At 42.1% G+C, this 22,551-nt stretch overlaps 1 protein-coding gene across 1 annotated transcript in view; it reads right to left on the bottom strand.

Annotated features, from left to right (window-relative positions):
* Nucleotides 1-22,551, bottom strand: part of ZC2HC1A (zinc finger C2HC-type containing 1A) — a 70,557-nt gene that overhangs the window by 27,056 nt on the left and 20,950 nt on the right. Inside the window, exons 5-7 of the mRNA XM_056522202.1 lie at nucleotides 19,968-20,116; nucleotides 12,984-13,083; nucleotides 7,619-7,724 (exon numbers count right to left, since the gene is read on the bottom strand). Of these exons, the coding sequence (XP_056378177.1) occupies nucleotides 7,619-7,724; nucleotides 12,984-13,083; nucleotides 19,968-20,116 (355 nt within the window). The remainder of the gene's footprint in view (nucleotides 1-7,618; nucleotides 7,725-12,983; nucleotides 13,084-19,967; nucleotides 20,117-22,551) is intronic.

The raw sequence follows: 22,551 nt of genomic DNA, 5'->3' as shown, positions 1-22,551 counted from the left end.
TGAGGACGTGCGCTGGCCAGCTAAGCAAGTGTTACCAGCGGCACGTCAGCTTCGGTGCTCTGACCGGGACCTTACTGCTATGTCCGGACCGGAAGTCGGAGCACTGAAGTGGGGCAGAACACAGGCATACAGCCTCCAGCCATACACTGGCTGGAGGCTGTATGTCTGTGGGGGAGCATTACACTGCACCTAGTGTGGGGGAACATTACACTGCACCTAGTGTGGGGGGACATTACACTGCACCTAGTGTGGGGGAACATTACACTGCACCTAGTGTGGGGGACTGTACTGCACCTAGTGTGGGGGGACTGTACTGCACCTAGTGTGGGGGGACTGTACTGCACCTAGTGTGGGGGGACTGTACTGCACCTAATGTGGGGATATTGTACTGCACCTAATGTGGGGATATTGTACTGCCCCTAATTTGGGGGAACTGTACTGCCCCTAATGTGGGGGAACTGTACTGCACCTAATGTGGGGGAATTGTACTGCACCTAATGTGGGGGAATTGTACTGCACCTAATGTGGGGGAATTGTACTGCACCTAATGTGGGGGAATTGTACTGCACCTAATGTGGGGGAATTGTACTGCACCTAATGTGGGGGAATTGTACTGCACCTAATGTGGGGGAATTGTACTGCACCTAATGTGGGGGAATTGTACTGCACCTAATGTGGGGGAATTGTACTGCACCTAATGTGGGGGAATTGTACTGCACCTAATGTGGGGGAATTGTACTGCACCTAATGTGGGGGAATTGTACTGCACCTAATGTGGGGGGAATTGTACTGCACCTAATGTGGGGGGAATTGTACTGCACCTAATGTGGAGAGCTATACTGCACCTAATGTGGGGGAACTGTACTGCACCTAATGTGGGGGAACTGTACTGCACCTAATGTGGAGAGCTATACTGCACCTAATGTGGGGGAACTGTACTGCCAACCCTAATGTGGGGGAACTGTACTGCCAACCCTAATGTGGGGGAACTGTACTGCCAACCCTAATGTGGGGGAACTGTACTGCCAACCCTAATGTGGGGGAACTGTACTGCCAACCCTAATGTGGGGGAACTGTACTGCCAACCCTAATGTGGGGGAACTGTACTGCCAACCCTAATGTGGGGGAACTGTTCTGCCAACCCTAATGTGGGGGAACTGTTCTGCCAACCCTAATGTGGGGGAACTGTACTGCCAACCCTAATGTGGGGGAACTGTACTGCCAACCCTAATGTGGGGGAACTGTACTGCCAACCCTAATGTGGGGGAACTGTACTGCCAACCCTAATGTGTGGGAACTACAACCTAATGTGGGGGATCTATACTGCCAACCTAATGTGGGGGAATTGTACTGCACCTAATGTGGGGGAACTTTACTGCCAACCCTAATGTGGGGGAACTGTACTGCCAACCCTAATGTGTGGGACCTACAACCTAATGTGGGGGATCTATACTGCCAACCTAATGTGGGGGGATCTGTGCTGCATACTTAAAGTGGTAGTCCACTAATAAGATATATAAGTGTGCATAGGAATTTGTTCATGTTTTGTTATCTATAGTCCGGCCCTTCAAAGGTCTGAGGGACCATGAACTGGCCCCCCGGTTAAAAAGTTTGAGGACCCCTGTTCTAGATCAATATATATGGGCAGGGCTAATCATAATATTGAGCTTTGTGCTATGGAAGCTGATGGTGCTACATAAATAATAAATTGTAAACTACCTGTAAAACTTGTGCAAGGGTACGTTCACACATACATAATCCGCAGCAGGTTTTGTTGCTTCACATTGACTTCAATGGTTCTGCAGCAAATCTTTTAGGGTACGTTCACACAACCATAACATGCAGTGGGTAACACTACACCGCCACTGCACAGAAAACACCTACAGGACGCACTCATTTGATCTCTGTGGACCTGAGGAAGGCGCTCACGACGAAACCCAAGACGGGGTGGTGAGTTGGGCCCCTTCGTTCCTCCTACTATCTTCCCAGAGAGCGCCCGTTCGTTTTTTTACCTCTGCCTTTGCAAATGATCGTGTGAACGTATCCCAACTAGGGATCGACCGATATCGTTTTTTTAGGGCCGATACCGATAATCGGTGGAGGTTAGGGCCGATAGCCGATAACTTATACCGATATTTCGGTATAAGTTATCGGCTATTTATCCCCCCCCGACACCGCTGCAGATTATTGATTTAAAGCGGGCGCTTTAAATCAATGCACTGCAGTGGCTTTTGCGGTGCCATAGGCCAAAAATCCGTACTGGTATACCGCCCAGCACTACGGTGGGGGGTGCGACGCGGTGCGGTGGGTCGGGGGGGGGGGGGGGGGGCGTTCGCGGTGCGGTGGGCGGTCGCGGTGCATTATTGGTTTATCGGCAAGGTAATTGCCGATACCGATAATGCCCAAAATCGTGATTATCGGACGATAATATCGGCCATACCGATAATCGGTCGATCCCTAATCCCAACACCGGTTTTTACAGTGAAAGAGCTCCAGTGTTCGCCTTGAATTGTGAAACTGTCTAAACTTGTAAAAACATATAAAGTAGATGGACTGATAAATGATTCCCAGGATGGAGTTATCAATTGGGACGCAATCTGCACAATCGCTTTGAGAATTGCCGTGATACTGCTGTCCGTAGAAGGTTTCTCTTTGTGACATGCTGTGTATAGCATTAAAGGGGTACTCCGGTGGAAATTATAATTTTTTTTTTTAATCAAATGGTGCCAGAAAGTTAAACAAATTTGTTAATGACTTCTATTTAAAAATCTTAATCCGTCCAGTACTTATCAGCTGCTGTATGCTCCACAGGACGTTCTTTTCTTTTTGAATTTATTTTCTGTCTGACCACAGTGCTCTCTGCTGACACCTCTGTTTGTTTCAGGAACTGTCCAGAGCAGGAGAGGTTTGCTATGGGGATTTGTTTCGACTCGACAGTTCCTGACATGGACAGAGGTGTCAGCAGAGAGCACTGTGGTCAGACAGAAGAGAAATTCAAAAAGAAAAGAACTTCCTCTGTAGCATACAGCAGCTGATAAGTACTGGAAGGATTAAGATTTATTAATAGATTCAAATTCTGTTGTCGGCATAAATAATAGACATGTCTATGAGACAGCGTATTCCCGAGCATTCCTCCGCATTCAGGGGTATGTTCGCAGCCTAAAAAATACTGCTTAGGCCCATTAAATAAAAAAAATAAAAAAAGCTATTGAGGGCTATAAAAGCAGAGGACCTGAATAACTAGTCCAGTTTTTCCCAACCTGGGTACCTTCAGCTGTTGTAAGACTACAACTCCCAGCATGCCTGGATAGCCTTTGGCTGCAGGCACCCTGGTTGGGAAACACTGAACTAGTCAGTGGAAAATGGTTGAAAGAAATTTTCAGCCCACATTCAAGCATAAAAGAAGTTTTCATGATGGCCTGCGGTTGTTTCGGAGGGAGAATGGTTGGTAACTTACTAAAACAAAACATGGACTCCAAGTGCTGCCACAACATCCTGCTTTGCCGCATCATTTTCTGCCCCTGTCTTATTAGTTGTTTCACAATACAGAAAGATAATAACCCAAAACATACATCCTGTCCCTGCAAAAAGTATGTTCAGTCCAAAGAACAATAACAGGTGGCAAAGAACATGGCCCCCTCAGAGTCGACACTGCAATCCTATTGACCTATTTTGGGATCATCTGGACAAGTTATGACCCTAAATCACCTTTGGCCCTAAAATGGGCGGCAATCGGATTTGCACTGTTGTGATCTCTGCTATGGGGAAGAAATTGTGGTGAGAGAAAACCATTTAAAGGGGTTGTCTCACGAAAATAAATAGGTTTAAGTTGATGCATTATGTGAAATGAAATATATTTCTAATGTACAAACATTTTTGAAAATGTCCTGTATAGGAGATATAATACCCCATGTGTCCGCTTTGATTACCTGCTTTCCTGGGACAACGCGTTTCGTGAGGATTCCCTCCTTCATCAGGTCTCCAAAGCAAAGGGAATCCTTATGAATCGGGTTGTCTATACACCTTACAAATAATATTTTTGTATATTTATATCATAAATCCACTTGTCGGTCATTTCTATTCTCCTCCGGCGCCATCACAGGAATCTATCTACTTGAAGGACCATCTGGGTTATCCAATCTACTTGCAGAGACCAAAATGGGAGTAATTTGACCACAGCAGCCAATCACAGCTCAGCTTACATTTTATCAGAGCTCGGAAGATCAGACAGTTTTTTGTCCTCACACAGATAGGTTTATGACCAGTTTGACAAGCATTATATGGAAATTTCTGTAGTCAGTACTAGGGTGCGTTCACACCGAGTAATTCAAGAGGAATTTACTCGAGTAATTCCTCTTTTATTCTACGCTTAGAAATAATTAACATCTGCTTTGCCATTGACTTTAATGTATTTTACTCTGCACTGTTCACACTGCATAAATTACGCTCGCGGAAATCCGCTGCGGGATTCTGTTCCACTAGAAGAAAGAACATGTTCATTATTCTTGCGGAATACGTGAGCAGAAGTCCATTGAAGTCAACGATAAAAAAAATTCCGCTTGAAATAGTTTCCGCACGGAGTTCCCGTGGAAATTCCACACAAAAAAAAAAAAAAGTTTCCTCCTATATTCCGCATGAATTCCGCGCAATTTGTGTGCAAATTTTGCATTTAAAAAATAAATAAATAAAAAAACTTACATTTTGCAGCGGAAGTTTTATGCGAGGATTTCTCTCCTATTCCTCAGTGTGAACGCACCCCTATACTCCTGAACATAGAGAAGATTCCTGGAGTCTATTGCCCAGATTCGCTTTTTTAAATGCACCAGAATTCTGATGCAGATAGCTAGAGATGAGCGATGTTACAGTGATTCGATTAGTCACGAACTTCTCGGCTCGGCAGTGGCTGCGTTGCTGACTTATCCTGCATAAATTAGTTCAGCTTTCAGGTGCTCCGGTGGGCTGGAAAAGGTGGATACAGTCCTAGGAGAGAGTCTCCAGCCACCGGAGAAACTGAAAGCTGAACTAATTTATGCAGGCTAAAGTCAGCAACTGCCGAGCCGAGAAGTTTGTGACTAATCGAATCACTGTAACATCGCTCATCTCTACAGATAGCGGCCGGCATTTATCATTGTAGGTGTAAGTGAAGCATTATTTTACACCTTTTTTTTGTGTGCTGGTAATGTGTAGGAGCGCCAAATTTATTTAATGGTCACAGAGTATTTGATACATTTTGTGCAGGTCACATTTTCTGAAATTTCTCTCTTCACATACACCAAAAAGCTAAGCTAAGTGGGCTGGTGTAGTTTTAGAGACTTTTCAGTGGCTTTGCGCCATTTCACAAAAAGGCGCAGTTCATTAAACCCTTCCATATCATGTGCATTGCCAAAATCAGTGGATTGCAACTCAAAATCAGCAGAAATGTGTTAACAAAAAGGGACAAAAAAAGGTGCAAATAAACCCTGCTTGAGCCTTTTTTGTGCCTTTTGTAGAAAAAAAAAATAAAAATAAAAAAAAACAACAGTCTAAAGACAATGATAAATGTCGTCCAGCATGTTTACTATCCTTTAGACCCTTTTGCATTGTGTCTGTCTGCGGAAAATTGCTTGCCTGGAGAAGGTTCTCTTGGCGGCATGCAGTGTACCCTTAAAAGGCTGTATGTGATCGACCTCAACAATCTTAAGTCACCACAAAACAGGAGGACAAATCCATTACATTGGGGGAGATTTATCAAAGCTGTCTGTGTCCCGCATCAATATAGATCAAACTACAGAGTGTTAGGCCGGTCTATTATGCGCCTAATTTATCAAAAGTCGCACGGCTCTTATAAATTCTGCACACAGACTTCGGGATCTATGCTTTAGACTGTATTTAAACCTGCTCCAGTATTGTCTGACATTTCAGCGTACTTTCAGGCGATGCGGCTTGTCGCTGAAAAGTCGCTATTGGTAAATTCAGCACCAATGCATTTTTGTGTCTAAAATAGACTAGAATGCATCATGTTCTAAAAATCCTCTAAAGCAAAAGTCACAGAAAAGTCGCACATATTTAGGGTGCATTCCCAACTGGCGTATTTGCTGCGCATTTGCTGATGCGTATTTTATTTCCCATTGAAGTCAATGGGTTCGAAAATGCGCAGCAGCAAATAAGCAGCAAAATACGCCAGGTGGGAACGTGCCCTTAGACTGCGACTTTCTGTGCATCAAATTTAGACAGGAAAAACCAGTCTAAATGGTAACTATACAGAATATCAGCTCTGACATCATGTCCTCTCTGAGGTCAATATAAGATTGAGGGGGATAGTGTTAAACGTTTCTGTTAATGGATTAATAAATATGAATACAAGTCCCATATACATTTGTGTGTTTATTTCTTGTGTAAAACTGTGCAAAACTCAATAAATACGATCTGATTAAAAAAAAAAATATATATATATATATATATATATATATATATATATATATATATATATAAATATATATATATATATATGAATACAAGTCAATAATTTAAAGAGCTACATTTATACATTAAATCCTATATATGTACTATATGTAAATGCTTCCGAGGCTTTCAAGAACTGTAGATGTGAGATAAAAGTAGTTGTTTCTAAGGACGATCAATAATCCCATAAAAGAAAACTACAGTCAGCTTGTCCCCACCCTGCTGCTTACAGGAAACAATAAATGGACATAACACTGAGCTTTACTATTCACTTACAGGAATTTATCCCCTCTATATATTAAATCACCTACTGAAGTATATACTTTTGTTTCTAACTGGTTTTATTTTCTATTTCAGATTTTCTTTTTCTGTTTTCCTTACATAACTGTGGACAGCCTGAGCCGCTGCTTTACTCTAGCTTAGCTTAAAGGGGTACTCCGGCCATAGACATCTTATCCCCTATCCAAAGGATAGCGGCAGAGATCTCTGATTGTGGGGGGCCCGCCGCTGGGGATCCCCCACGATCTTCGTCTAGCACCATTCTGTGCCTGTGACGTCGCGCCACGCCCCCCTCAATTCATGTCTATGGGAGGGGCGTGACGCCCTCTCCCATTGACATGAATTGAGTGGGCGTGACGTCACGAGGAGGCGGGGTGTGACATCATGTCTCCAATCATGGAAACTCAAAGGTTTCCGAGATCAGAGCAGCAGCCCGGCACAGAATTCTGGGTGCTGCACGGAGATCAGCGGTGGGCCCCCCATGATCAGACATCTTATCACCTATCCTTTGGATAGGGGATAAGATGTATATGTCCGGAATACCCCTTTAATGCCAGGATCACACTTGTCAGACGTGTCATGATCCATGCTGAAAAAGACATTTGACTGTACAGAACTAATAATACACAGGAGGCCAGAAACTGCTTCTGTTCCATGATGATAAAAATTCAGCCTCGCTGGATTGTTTCTTTTTAAATAAAATTTTGGGGTTCATAATAAATAATTATTCCATCTTAATAACCTCTATAGCATACAAATCATAAATACAAAACTTATTTTTTCCAATGTTGTAGTATTGCTTTGGAGCTGTAGTTTTGCAACAGCTGGAGGCGCACTGGTTGGGAAACACCGACTTATTCCATTTACGCAGTCCTCATGTTTTATGTAAAGCACCTACCCAGTCTGCGGACTTGATATGGCTGAATTTTTATGGGCTGGAGAAAGTGTCTGAAGACGGCTCCCTGATACTGCAGCGCTTCCTGCTGGTTTTCCTGATGGTATACCTAAAGAACACAAAAAAATAAAACATAAAGAGGAGACAATAGAATGGCAGCAAATCAGTAGTGTAAATTGGTAGGTTAATCGGCAGTGTAGTCGGCAGTGTAGTCGGCAGTGTAGTCGGCAGTGTAGTCGGCAGTGTAGTCGGCAGTGTAGTCGGCAGTGTAGTCGGCAGTGTAGTCGGCAGTGTAGTCGGCAGTGTAGTCGGCAGTGTAGTCGGCAGTGTAGTCGGCAGTGTAGTCGGCAGTGTAGTCGGCAGTGTAGTCGGCAGTGTAGTCGGCAGTGTAATCAACAGTGTCTTCTGGGCTTCACATATGGAATCATAAACTTTTATCTACAGCCCAAACAGAAGTCACTGGGAGCACATTTGTAGCGGACAGGGAGATAGCTAGGAAAAAGTACAGTACTATGTGTGGAAAGGCGCATAAGACATTGGCTTCCTCCCTCCATTTTCTTTCAAGCAACGGGGGCTTTTTTGCCGGCTGTTGTAACTTGATCGATGCAGCAGCTCTGTCAGGACATCCAGGAGAGGGAGGGGGAATGTAGAGAGCAGCTTAAAGGGGTACTCCAGTACTCCAGCGTTCTGAACATTTTGTGATAGAGACGACTCGGCCACACTCGCTCGTGATGTCACGCTTACGCCCCCCCCCCTCCATTCATATCTATGGGAGGGGGCGTAGACATGAATGGAGGGGCGTGGTGTGACATCACGATCAGACATCCCCTATCCTTTGGATAGGGCATAAGATGTCTAGCAGCGGAGTACCCCTCTAAGTAGGAAGCAGACTCTGCTCATATTGGTTCCTCTTCAATGCTGGGATGTGATAGCTTTTATTTAGAAGTAAGTAAAAGAGTAACGCATGTAAGTAAATGTGTGTGTAATGTGGGTTTAAAGTGTTGGTATGTTTGTGCATTGTGTATTTGGGTGTAACGTCTATGTATGTGGGTGTCGTATAGCAGTATAATGTAGGTGCATGCTGTATAGCAGTATTAGATGCTGTATGTGTGCTACTTTATGTACGTGTGCAGATTAGCAGAAAAATGTATGTATGTGGTAAAGCCGCACCAAATACTGTATGAAAGTGGTATAGAAGTTCTATGTTTATGTGGTACAGAGGCATAATGCATGTTTGCGGTATAACTGTTTTAAAGGGGTAGTCCGGCTTTATACATATTGGGGGAGATTTATCAAAACCTGTGCAGAGGAAGAGTGGTGCAGTTGCCCATAGCAACAATATCAGATTGCTTCTTTCATTTTCCACAGGCCTCTATAGAGGCCTGTGGAAAATGAAAGAAGCAATCTGATTGGTTGCTATGGGCAACTACACCACTCTTCCTCTGCACAGGTTTTGATAAATTATCCCTTATCCAAAGGTTGGGGACCCCCGCGATTTTGGTGCAGCCCCCGTCATTCTGTGCCAAGCACTGCCTATGAGACAGGGACGTGACGACATGGCCATGCCCCAAGTGAGGTCATTCTACGCCCCTCTATTCATGCCTATGGGAGGGGGGCGTGATGGCCGTCCCACCCCATCCCGTATACAAGAATAGAAGGGCGTGATGCGACGTAATTCGGGGGAGTGGCCATGTCGTCACATCCCCGTCTCTGAGGCAGCACCCGGCACAGAATGCGGGGGCTGCACCAAAATCACGGGGGGCCCCAGTGGCGGGATCCCTGCGATCATACATCTTATCAAAGGATAGGGGATAATATGTATAAAGCTGGAATACCCCTTTAGGGTCTATTCACACGTACTGTATTCTGCGCAGATTTGATGCACAGGATTTGAAGCGGTGTTCAGTCATTTGGTTTACATTGAAATCTGCAGCAGAAAATCCTGCGCATCAAATCTGTACGTATGAATAGACCATTAAGACCACCCCCTGTTCCAGCCCAGATTTTGTGTAATTTTTTCATTGATTTTTCACATACATTATGCATAGTGGCCATTTCCTTTGAGAAGACCATGTTCTAATGCAACTTTGGATGGTCTTCTCATAGTGCGGCTATGTATGTGTGCAGTACAGCATTACGATTAACTTTTTAGATACAGCATCACTAAATATGTATTATAGGAATTCCAAATGGCAACTATAGCCCTGCTTTTGCTTAAATGCACAACCGGCAATTGTAAAAAATTGATGATTCAATGCAACATGAAGTTCTTAAATCCCCATATTACTTCTACAAAGTACTGCCATATACCATTAAATGTAGAAACTTCCATTTTCTCGGTAATGTTTCCCCAGTTATATAAAAGGTGTCTCTTCTCCCAGCCTATGATAAATATTTTATAGCCAGGATACATCTCTTTACTGTATTATAGTTGCAACTCCAATTATTTTGTATATTGATTTTAGCACTTTAGCCGCAACAACATCAGTTCTAATGGATATTATATGCTACAGTCGCCAGAACTTGCACAGAAAGATTCTCACCCAATAAAGGGGAACTCCTCAAGATAATAAACAATCAATTGGAAAGTTTAAGACTTTGATAGGAACCCCAACATGTCACCATTTGGCATATTCATAACTGCTGCTATGGTAATAAAATGTTACTATTTAACCCCTTAAAGGTACTCTGGTGGAAAACAAATATTTTTTTTAGATCAACTGGTGCCAGATAGTTAAACGGGAACCAATAACGAGACTTTACCCTATATAAAATGCTTTGCAAAGCATCATATAGAGTAAAATCTTTATCCTCACCATCCCAAGGGGGACGTTACTGCCTGCGGGGATAGTGAGGATATTAACTTATAAAATGCTCCCTGCCGCGCTCTTAAGTAGTCCCCTACGGGGAGCTCTTCTTACCTAAACCAGTCTTCGGCTGGCGGCACTTCATTGACAGGGCCGAGTCATCTCTCTGCTCACTGAACACACGGAGCAGAGCAATGATGCGGCCCTGTCAATGAAGTGCTGCCAGCCGAAGACTGGTTTAGGTAAGAAGAGCTCCCCACCCAGGAGACTACTTAAGCATTTTATAAGTTAATATCCTCACCAGGCAGGAACGCCCCCCTGTGGATGGGGAGGATAAAGATTTTACCCTATATAATGCTTTCAATACACAAATAGAGCATATACCTTTACGGATCAAAAGATATATTTTATTGTTACAAGATAAACATCAAGAATTAGACAAGATTAAAAACACAGATAAATAATGATGAAGTCCCCAGTGGACCAGAACTAAAAGCGGTGGTTAGGGCTATTTATACAATACAAAGTGCAAGGGAAGGCATCTCATGATCCACCCTAAAGGTGTGTGGCATAAGCCACAAAGTGAATACAATATGCATAACCGAGTAGTAAGAGTGCAATATATCAAAAATGTAATTAAAAACAAATATACATAAATCTTAAGTGTGATAACAGCTGGAGCTGCAGCATTTGTAAAGAACTGTGTTTTTTTTTTTTTTTTAACACATTTTAGACACCACAATCAAGTTTAACAATGGGGCGTAAAGGGTTAATGTTGGGCATCACCGCGATCAGAGATGTCTGTCATTAGGCACAGGTCTCATCCCGCTATAACGTGCTCAGATCCCTAGTGCGCATCATAGAAAGGGAACAGGACAAGGGCGTACATGTACGCTCTTTGTCCTTAAAGCGTACCTGTCATAGTGGCAAAAAAAAAGTGATATGTTACTCAGTACCTAATCCTGATCATGTACATATTTTTATGTGTCTGGGACCTATACATCCCTAACAAATAGTATTTACATCTTGCTCACTTGCTTTGTGTTCTTGCATTGTGGAGGGGTCGTGTCCATCTCTCTCCCTCACTGTGATGACTTATCTGCTCTGAGTCTGGGAGAAGCCTGGCAGTCTGCAAATCTCTGCACAGTAGTTTTTAAGCATACATTTTCTATCTGTTCCTAGTAAAGCTGGATGCTAATCAACATAGCTGTCACTATGTGTGTCATTCATTTTTCACATAAATGTCTGATCAGCTTCTTTATCAGTTAGGAGTCATAGAAAGCTTTGGCTGTTCAAACATGCTGGGAGTTGAAGTTTTGCAATAGCTGGAGCTGCAGTGTTTATAAAGCACTGTGTTAGAGCAGTGTTTCCTTTAGCTGTTGAAAAACTACAACTCCCGACATGCCCACACATCCTTTGTCTGTAGTTTTGCAAGAGCTGGAGGAGCAGCTGGAGAATACACAGCTCTAAAACAGAGTTTTACAAAGTTTGTATCCCCAGATGTTGCAAAACTACAACTCCCATCATGGGAGTTGTAGTTCAGGAACAGCTAAAGGCTCATTTGTGCAAGGGTGATCTCCTACACTGGATACCAACACACTTTACGGCTGGTATTCATTATGCAGCAAAATACAGAATAGTCTGTCTGCATAAAGACAGATGACTCCTAGTGGCGGCTATTTTCAATAAAAAATTTTTAGTAAAATTGACAAAAATTGACAGTGCCTCCAGGAAATTAAACAGATTTGTAAATTACTTCTATTTAAAAATCTTTCCAGTCTGACCACACTGCTCTCTGCTGACACCTCTGTCCATGTCAGGAACTGTCCAGAGCAGGACAGGGTTTCTATGAGGATGTGTTCCTGCTCTAGACAGTTCCTGACATGGACAGAGGTGTCAGCACTGTGGTCAGACAGAAAAGAAATTCAAATAGAAAAGAACTCTGTGTGGAGCATACAGCAGCTGATAAATACTGGAAGGATTAAGATTTTTAAATAGAAGTAATTTACAAATCTGTTTAACTTTCAGCATCTAGCCCAAATTTTGGCTTGAAAATGCATATTACTGATTAAACTTGTAATGTGTGAATTAGGTCTAATAGGTTGAACCTGATGGGGGCTCTGTTTACAATGGCTTCATGGCTTCTGTTTTTTAAAGGATCCATGATGGATACGATTGACTTGTCACTCGTTTCTTGCACTGGATAGAATAATGCTGCATGCTACGCTATTCTGACATTGATAAAGCAACGGAAACCTGAAAAAGAAGCAGTCAAACCAGTGTGATCACAGACCAGTGTTTACCAACCAGGGGGCCTCCAGCTGTTGCAAAACTACAACTCCCAGCATGCCCGGACAGCCTTTGGCTGTCCGGGCATGCTGGGAGTTGTAGTTTTGCAAAACACTGTCACAGACTATCGCTTTCATAATGAAGCTAACACAAGGATTATCAATTAGGATAGGCTGCTGCCAGACATCTTACTGTATCCAAGTAATGAGAATTCTATCTAACTTGTACTAGATCTCACACTATACAGGTGAAGTATACACGAAATGTCATACCTGAAGCTGTTTTACCAATGTTTGGTGGCTGTGGTAAGCGGGAATTTGAAGTGGACACGGAGGCTGGGGAATTAGTCTTCTTAAGTGAAGGGGCCTTGTACTATAAAGAGATAGTTATACATAAATGTTATGCACAGGAACACGGTTAAAAATGGCTACAAAAGAGCAATAATCTTAGTGCAAATTTGTATTAAACATATCCTATTACTTTGTGTATACAGTGTCTATGCAGAGATACGAGTTTGTATAGTTAAAGACTATTAACAACCCCTGTGTAGTCTATTATTCAACCCACTATACTAGTGATTCTCTCTCAGAACTAAGACTGGACTGTCCATAACCTCTTCTGCATCACCACACACATACAGTGGGGGAAAAATATTTAGTCAGCCACCAATTGTGCCAGTTCTCCCACTTCTAAAGATGAGAGAGGCCTGTAATTAGAGATGAGCGAACTTACAGTAAATTCGATTCGTCACAAACTTCTCGGCTCGGCAGTTGATGACTTATCCTGCATAAATTAGTTCAGCTTTCAGGTGCTCCGGTGGGCTGGAAAAGGTGGATACAGTCCTAGGAGAATCTTTCCTAGGACTGTATCCACCTTTTCCAGCCCACCGGAGCACCGGAAAGCTGAACTAATTTATGCAGGATAAGTTATCAACTGTCGAGCCGAGAAGTTCGTGACGAATCGAATTTACTGTAAGTTCGCTCATCTCTACCTGTAATTCTTATCATAGGTATACCTCAACTATGAGACACAGAATACAGGAAATCACATTGTAGGATTTCTAATGAATTAATTGGTAAATTCCTGGTAAATATTTGGTCACCTAAAAACAAGCAACATTTATGGCTCTCACAGACCTGTAACTTCTTCTTTAACCCCTTAAAGGGGTACTCCGCACCCCTAGACATCTTACAAATAAGATGTCAGATCGCAGGGGTCCCGCTGCTGGGGACCCCCGGGATCTTGGCTGCAGCACCCACCTGGACGGCTTCCACATCACACCGGGAACGCTGGAGGCTTCGGATTCCGACCACAATGGCGGACGAGCGTGTAGTCACGACTCGGCCCCGTATGACGTCACGCCCCGCCCCCTCACTGCAAGTCTATGGGAAGGGGTGTGAGGGACCTCCCATAGACTTGCATTGAAGGGGCGGGGCGTGACATCACACGGGGCGGAGTCGTGACGTCACACTCGTCCGCCATTGTGGTCGGATCCTGGTGTGAGGTGGAAGCCATCCAGGTGGGTGCTGCAGCCAAGATCCCGGTGGTCCCCTGCAGCGGGATCCCGGAGATCTGACATCTTATCCCCTATCCTTTGGATAGGGGATAAGACGTCTAGGGGTGCCGAGTACCCCTTTAAGGGCCAAGCCCATTTTGACCTTAAGGGCCAGGCCAATTTTATTTTAGCATTTTCGCATTTCCTCCTTTTGTTTTCTAAATTTTTTTTCATACAGAGACTAGTATGAGGGCTTGTTTTTTGTGCGACCAGTTGTCCTGCGTAAGAACATCACTCATTTTACCATAAAATGTATGGCGCAACAAAAAAATATACTATTTGTGTGGGGAAATTAAAAAGAAAACCGCAATTTTGCTAATTTTGGAAGGTTTTGTTTTCACGCCGTACAATTTTCAGTAAAAATGACATGTGTATTTTGTGGGTCAACAGGATTAAAATGATACTTATGATTATATACTTTTCTATTATTGTTGCGCTTAAAAAAATTGCCAAATTTTTAACCAAATTAGTATGTTTAAAATCCTATAATAACTTTTTCATTTCTCAGTATAAGCGGCGGTATGAGGGCTAATTTTTTGCGCCATGATCTGTACTTTTTATTGATAGCACATTTGTGTTTCAAAAACTTTTATACATTTTTTTATTAATTTATTTTTGAATAAAATGTGACAAAAAAGCAGCAATTTTGCGTATTTAAAAAAAATAAAAATTTACGTTTACGCCGTTCACTGAACGGGATCAATAACATTATATTTTAATAGTTCGGGCATTTACGCACGCAGAAATACCAAATATGTGTAATAATTGTTATTGGTCATCTTCTGCTCTGTTTCTTTTTGCTGTGCATCTTCTGCTCTGGTCTGCTCGATCTCAGACCAGAGCAGAAGACCCCTGGAACGCGGCGGAGGCAGGTGAGGGGACTTCCGTGCGCTGTTCTGGATGATCAAATCACCATGGCAGCGCTGTGGGCGATCCAATCATCCATATTTCTGACCGCACTGCCGCAGATGCAGTGATCTGTATTCATCACGGCATCTGAGGGGTTAATGGTGGACATCTGTGCGATCGTGGATGTCGGCCATAACCAGCGAGTCCCTGGCTGTGATCAGCAGCCAGAACCAGCCGTGCATGATGCGAGCATCATTCCGATGCTTGCGGTCATGTAAAGGACGTAAATATACGTCCTGGTGGGCTAAGTACCGCAGCACCAGGACGTAAATTTACGTCCTTGGTCGTTAAGGGGTTAAGAGTCTATTGTGTCCTCAACTCATTACCTATATTAATGGAACCTGCTTGAACTGGTTATCAGTATAAAAGACACCTGTGCACAATCTCAAATAGTCACACTCCAAACTCCACTATGGCCAAGACCAAAGAGCTGTCGAAGGACACCAGAAACAAAATTGTAGACCTTGCTGGGAAGATCGAATCTGCAATAGGCAAGAAGCCTATCGATAGTGGGAGAAATCGATAGTGGGAGCAATTATTCAAAAATGGAAGACATACAAGACTACTGATAATCTCCCTCAATCTGGGGCTCCATGCAAGATCTCCCCCCATGGTGTCAAAATGATCACAGTAACGGTGAGCAAAAATCCCAGAACGACACAGGGGGACCTGCAGAGACCTGGGACCAAAGTAACAAAGGTTACCATCAGTAACACACTATGCCGCCAGGGACTCAAATCATGCAGTGCCAGACATGTCTACCTGCTTAAGCCAGTACATGCCTGGGCCCGTCTGAAGTTTTCTAGAGAGCATTTTGATAATTCAGAAGAGGATTGGGATACTATCATATGGTCAGATTAAACCAAAGTACAACTTTTTGGTAAAAACTCAACTTTTCATGTTTGGAGGAGAAAGAATGCTGAGTTGCATCCAAAGAACACCATACCTACTGTGAAGTATGGGGGTGGAAACATCATGCTTTAGGGCTGTTTTTCTGCTAAGGGACTAGGACGACTGATACGTTTAAAGGAAAGAATGAATGGGGCCATGTATCGTGAGATTTTGAGTGAAAACCTCCTTCCATTAGCAAGGGCATTGAAAATGAAACCTGGCTGGGTCTTTCAACATGACAATGATCCCAAACACACTGCCCAGGCAATGAAAGAGTGGCTTCTTAAGAAGCATTTAAAAGTCCTGGAGTGGCCTAGCCAGTCTCCAGATCTCAACCCCATAGAAACCTTTGGAGGGAGTTGAAAGTCCGTGGTGCCCAGCGACAGCCCCGAAACATCACTGCTCTAGAGGAGATCTGCATGGAGGAATGGGCCAAAATAGCAGCAAGTGTGTGTGAAAACCTTGTGAAGACAGAAAACATTTGACCTCAACAAAGGGTATATAACAAAGCATTGAGTATAGAGATGAACTTTTGTTATTGACCAAATACTTATTTTCCACCATAATTTGCAAATAAATTCTTTAAAAATCAGACAATGTGATTTTATAGATTGTTTTCTTCTCATTATGTCTCTCATAGTTGAGGTATACCTATGATGGAAATTACAGGCCTCATCTTTTTAAGTGGAATAACTTGCACAATTGGTGGCTGACAATACTTTGGCCCCACTGTATACCTTGCTGGAAGGAACCCCTTTCCTGTGCTGGAGGACAGGTGTGACTGACCAGAGAAAACTCTGATTCTGACTGTTTAAGGCACACAAATATGATAAATGTTTTAATCTGCCAGGGTCTGGGTGTTCAGACCCCCACAGATTGTTAAAGAGGTCTATCAGTGCACACACTGTTTAAAAAAAGTGTTTTTTAAACAGTGTGTGCACCACCAGACATTTTTTCAATGACTTTTATTGTGCACATTATTAGATAAAAAAATATGGGCTTTTTATTTCTATTTTACAGATGTATTTTGGTATTCATTTTACAATGTGTGAACATAGTCTAAGCCTGTTGTTTGCCCTATGTAAGCATTTGAGAGGGGAGTGATAGATCTAGGATTTTAGGGTTTGCATGTGTTGGACAATTTCTTTAATATGGTGTGCAATAATAGTTTTTGTTTGAGAACCTAAAAGCAAATTCCCACATTTTTCTAGGTCCAAAATGATGCACTGATGTATTTCTTAACTTATGTTAATAGTAGCACTGTTAATAGTTAATAGCACTGAATATGGTTTTATTCAAAAGTTACATCTTTCTGATGTCTTGTGTTTGTGAGCCAAAATAAAGATCTCGCTGGACATCTCTTTCTTCATAAAAAAAGTTCAATGTATATAAAAAAAAATAAAAGTATACACATTTTGTACATTCTCAAAAAAAAAAAAAAATGTTTTGATCCCGCTATTACCTTTACAAAGCCCATTTTCACCTTAAGGACCAGGCCAATTTTATTTTTGCATTTTCGTTTTTTCCTCCTCGCCTTCTTAAGTCCATAACTCTTTTATATTTCCATCTATAGACCCATATAAGGGCTTGTTTTTTGCGTGACCAATTGTACTCTGATTTTACCATAAAATGTACAGCAAACCCCAAAAAAATTAAATTTTAATGAAAACCACAAGTTTGCACATTTTGGAGGGTTTTGTTTTCACACTGTACAATTTACAGTAAAAATGACGTGTTCTTTATTCTGTGGGTCAATACGATTAAAATTAAAACTTTTTGTACAAAATCAGTAATCTAAAATCGCTCTATTTTGACCACCTATAACTTTTTCATTTTTTCGTATATAGGGCGGTATGAGGGCTCATTTTTTGCGCTGTCATCTGTATATTTTTATATAATTATTTAAAAAAAAAATAATATGACAAAAAAGCAGCATTTTTGGACTTTTTAAATTTTTTTACGTTTACGCCTTTCCCCGTACGGGATCATTAACATTATATTTTGATAGTTCAGACATTTACGCATGCGGCAATACCAAATATGTTTATAAAAAAAATAATTAACGCTTTTTGGGGGAAAAATTTACAATGAAAATTTTTATTGGGGGGAGGGGATTTTTTTTTGTACTTTTTATTTTTACATTTTTCAACTTTTTTTTTTTTTTTTTTACATTTTCTATGTCCCCATAGGGGACTATCTATAGCAATCATTTTATTGCTAATACTGTTCAGTGCTATGTATCGGCTATCTCCTGCTCTGGTCTGCTCGATCTCAGACCAGAGCAGGAGACGCCGGGAGACGGCTGGAGGCAGGTGAGGGGACCTCCGTTCGCCATTACAGATGATCGGATAGCCACGGCAGCGCTGCGGGTGATCCGATCATCTATTTTATATAGCACATTGCCACAGATGCCGTGATCTGTACAGATCACGGCATCTGAGGGGTTAATAGCGGACATACGCGCAATCACGGATGTCGGCCATTACCGGCAGGTCCACGGCTGCTGATAACAGCCGGGACCTGCTGTGGATGACGCGAGCACCGCTCCGATGCTCGCGATCATACACAGGACGTAAATGTACGTCCTGGTGCGCGAAGTACTGCCAAACCAGGACGTACATTTACGTCTGTGGTCGTTAAGGAGTTAAGGCTCTGTCTGATAAAAATCCATCACGCTCCAACTTTCTTTTCTCAGTGTTAGTGATAGCAGCAGGGAGGAAAGGAGACAGTACACAATATCGGAGTGTGAACATTGGGGAGAGCATACCAGGAGCAGATCACACAGGCTGTAGATGACAAGGAATGCTCACAAAAGGCAGATGGCAATGGAGAATCACAGCACTGTGTGCAGGCGTAGAGAAAAAGCAGGGCAGCCACTTCTAGACTCCAGACCACACATCCAGCATGTATAAGGCTGCATTCACATCACAGTTAGTCACTACGGCTGCTGGGTCATTTTTGCCCCGCATCCATTATGTGACCGGACTTAAAGAGGTACTCCACTGGAAAACTTTTTTTTTTTTTTTAAATCAACTGGTGCCAGAAAGTTAAACAGATTTGTAAATTACTTCTGTTAAAAAAAAAAAAAATCTTAATCCTTCCAGTACTTATAAGCTGTTGTATGCTCCACAGGAAGTTATTTTCTTTTTGAATTTCTTTTCTGTCTGACCACAGTGCTCTCTGCTGACACCTCTGTCCATGTCAGAAACTGTCCAGAGCAGGAGAGGTTTGCTATGGGGATTTGCTCCTACTCTGGACAGTTCCTAAAACAGACAGAGGTGTCAGCAGAGAGCACTGTGGTCAAACAGAAAGGAAATTCAAAAAGAAAAGAACTTCCTGTGGAGCAAACAGTAGCTGATAAGTACTGGAAGGATTAAGATTTTTTAACAGAAGTCATTTACAAATCAGTTTAACTTTCTGGCACCAGTTGATTTAAAAAAAAACAATAAAAAAAAAAAAATGTTTTCCAATGGAGTACCCCTTTAAAACCATAGCATACCACGGTCTTAGGTCCGGTCACAAAACCGCATACGGGGCAAAAATGAGCCGACTAGAGTCACTATCTGACTCTGGTCGGCTCATTTAAGTGAATGGGATTTGGCACCAGTCCGGCTGGGATATGGGAGCGCCCAGTACCCGACTGGTATTGCGGTATAGGGAAAAATTTATATCGGACAGGAAAAAAAAACACACCAGTATTCGGTATGAACCGGTATATCGCCAACAATAGTGTAGAGTTTATCACAGTGTCCAATGCTCTGATAATAGTGATGGATCCAACTGACTTATAAAGTGCTAGTTTTCCCATTAAAAACATGTGAATCTCTTGACAGAAATGTGAACACTGACAAACCGGATCTAAACGTTCGCTCATTACCGACAATACATATAATATAATTACCTGAGTGCGAGGAATTGATTTCCCTTTTGGCTCTCCACCTAATTTGGCCTTATTGGTTATTCGAGCCGCTTGTTCCTTGCAGAAGCCGATGTGCCTGTCAGCCGCGTTCTCATTAAACCTCCTCTGACAGTACGGGCACTGAACATAGTCTAAAGACATGAAGCAGGAGGAAAACATGCAGCGTTAGGGCTTATAATAGCCTCAAAAAAAAAAAAAAAAAAAAAATTTATATATATATATATATATATATATATATATATATATATATATATATATATATATATATATAAACAAACTAAAAAAGAAAAACTTAGCATTTTTTTTTTTTTTTGGATTAAATATGTATGATGCCACAGCTCATGTTATGCACAAAATATGCAGTTCTATTCCAGGACACAGTCAATAGACTAAAGTGACTCAGGGCAATAAAATGTGCCTGGTGTACAATGCCAAATAGTCTTTAAAAGATATGGCCTTCATGTGTACATTATATTTTAAGTCTTCTTAGAAATAAAGCCATTTATAGTAAGGGGTTAAGGCAGCGTTTCCAAACCAGTGTGCCTCCAGCTGCGCCAAAACTGCAGCTCCCAGTATGCCCGGACAGCCAACGGCTGTCCGGGCATGCTGGGAGTTGTAGTTTTGCCACAGCTGGAGGCACACTTGTTGGGAAACACTGGGTTAAGGGCTGTATCCTTATACTAGGTTTCTGCAATTGTAAACGCACTAGCAGCAAAGGCTGTTTGGGGGGGGGGGTGTATAATTGTCTGTGGTAAACGTGTACAGTCCATCATTTTCAACTGTAAAACTGCTGACATGCGACAAATTTGAAATGGCGCACAGCATGTGACATTTTATAATTCATCAGAGAATTAGAAAAAAAAATTACCTCAGCACAGTCAATTTCATACTGAAAGGAAAAGTGGCTGTGTTAAGTGCTGCACATTGTTGTATTGCATTGCTGTCCCCCTATAACTTTCTTATTTTTCCGTACATGGTCCTGCAGGAGGGCAATTTTTTGTGCCATAATCTTTAGTTTTTAACGGCACCACCTTTGCATACATGTAACGGTTTGGTCACTTTTATTTGTCGTTATCTTGACATGTCATGTAAACAGAAATTTGCACTTTTGGATTTTTTTTTATTACGTTTACGCCATTCACCGCACAGGATCATTAACATTTTGTTTTAATAGTTCGGACATTTTTGGATTTTTTTATTTGTGAAATGGGAAAAGAGGGTAAATTATTATTTTTTTTTTTTGTGGGGGGGGGGGGGGGCAGGGGGCAGGCTTATTCACATGGCGAGCTGGGGGGTTGTAGTTACGTATAATCTAGAGACGCATGCCAGGGCAGCAATCCCCCACCTATGGCTCTCTAGCTGTTGCAAAACTACAACTACCAACATGTCCTCACTGTCAGGGCATGCTGGGAGTTGTAGACTTTTACCATATAGGTGAACATTTTACACCTTACACCTTTAATTTGAGGTGTTGGAAATACATACGTGCACCAAGGGGGAGATCAAAACCTGTCCAGAGGAAAAGTTGCCCAGTTGCCCATAGCAACCAATCAGATCGCTTCTTTCATTTTTAACAAGGCCTCTGCAAAATGAAAGAAGCCATCTGATTGGTTGCTATGGGCAACTTTTCCTCTGTACAGGTTTTGATAAATCTCCCTTCAAATATGTTAAATGGTGCAGGGCATGTGATAAATATGGCGTGGTACACATTTTTTTTTACTTCAGTATATCCTTTTTATGGGGCCTACTGTGACTTTTTGGAAAAAAAAGTGGCAATGATAAAGTCCTGCCCACTGCACCTGCAAACAGAGTTTTGACTGTCCAGTGTTTTCTCTCAAAAGTGCTGTGGGCTAAAGGTTGCACAAAAAAAAAAGTGCCACGCAACACGTGTTTCACTTTTTTGCGCCCAACCAAAAAAAAAAAAAGTCTAAATCCTTTGATAAATTCCTCCCCATATCTACATACGGTACATACAGTTGTGCAGTAATGTACTTCTCTGCAGTCCCATTTTTACCATAAGCAAATATACCCTAAAAAATCTGTGTTCTCCCATCTAAATTGCACATTTTAAGCACAGCCCCCACCCCTCCCGCTTAGCTGGCACAGCAGACAATGTTGCCCATCCTATCGCAAGAAAAAAAATAAAAAAAAATAAAAATATGATCTTTTGTCTATTATTCTGACAAAGGATAGCAGACAAAACCTGCCATTTCCTCTTCCTGTATTCTGCTGGAGGGGCGGTGGGCTATGAGGGGACTCCAGATGTATATATGCCTATCTCCAGATTTATATACTTCTATATGTAACAGATACCCACAGCTCTTTCTGTCAGCAGTAGCTTGAATTGCTATACATTAGGTCAGTGTTTCCCAACCAGTATACGGCTGCATTCACACCATGATTTTGCAAAACAGTTCCCATATCAGGTTTTTGATGAAAAACGGATTCCTCAAAACCGTACTAAACTGTATCAAAACGTGCGTACACATTTTTACCCGTATACGGTTATAATCCATATACGGTTTAAAAATGATGTCCGGTTGCATCCGTTTTTTCAGAAAAAAAG

Source organism: Hyla sarda, chromosome 5, assembly GCF_029499605.1.
Source record: "Hyla sarda isolate aHylSar1 chromosome 5, aHylSar1.hap1, whole genome shotgun sequence".
NCBI lineage: Eukaryota > Metazoa > Chordata > Amphibia > Anura > Hylidae > Hyla > Hyla sarda.
Note: the sequence above shows the minus strand (reverse complement) of the source record. Positions and strands in the feature narration are given on the sequence as shown.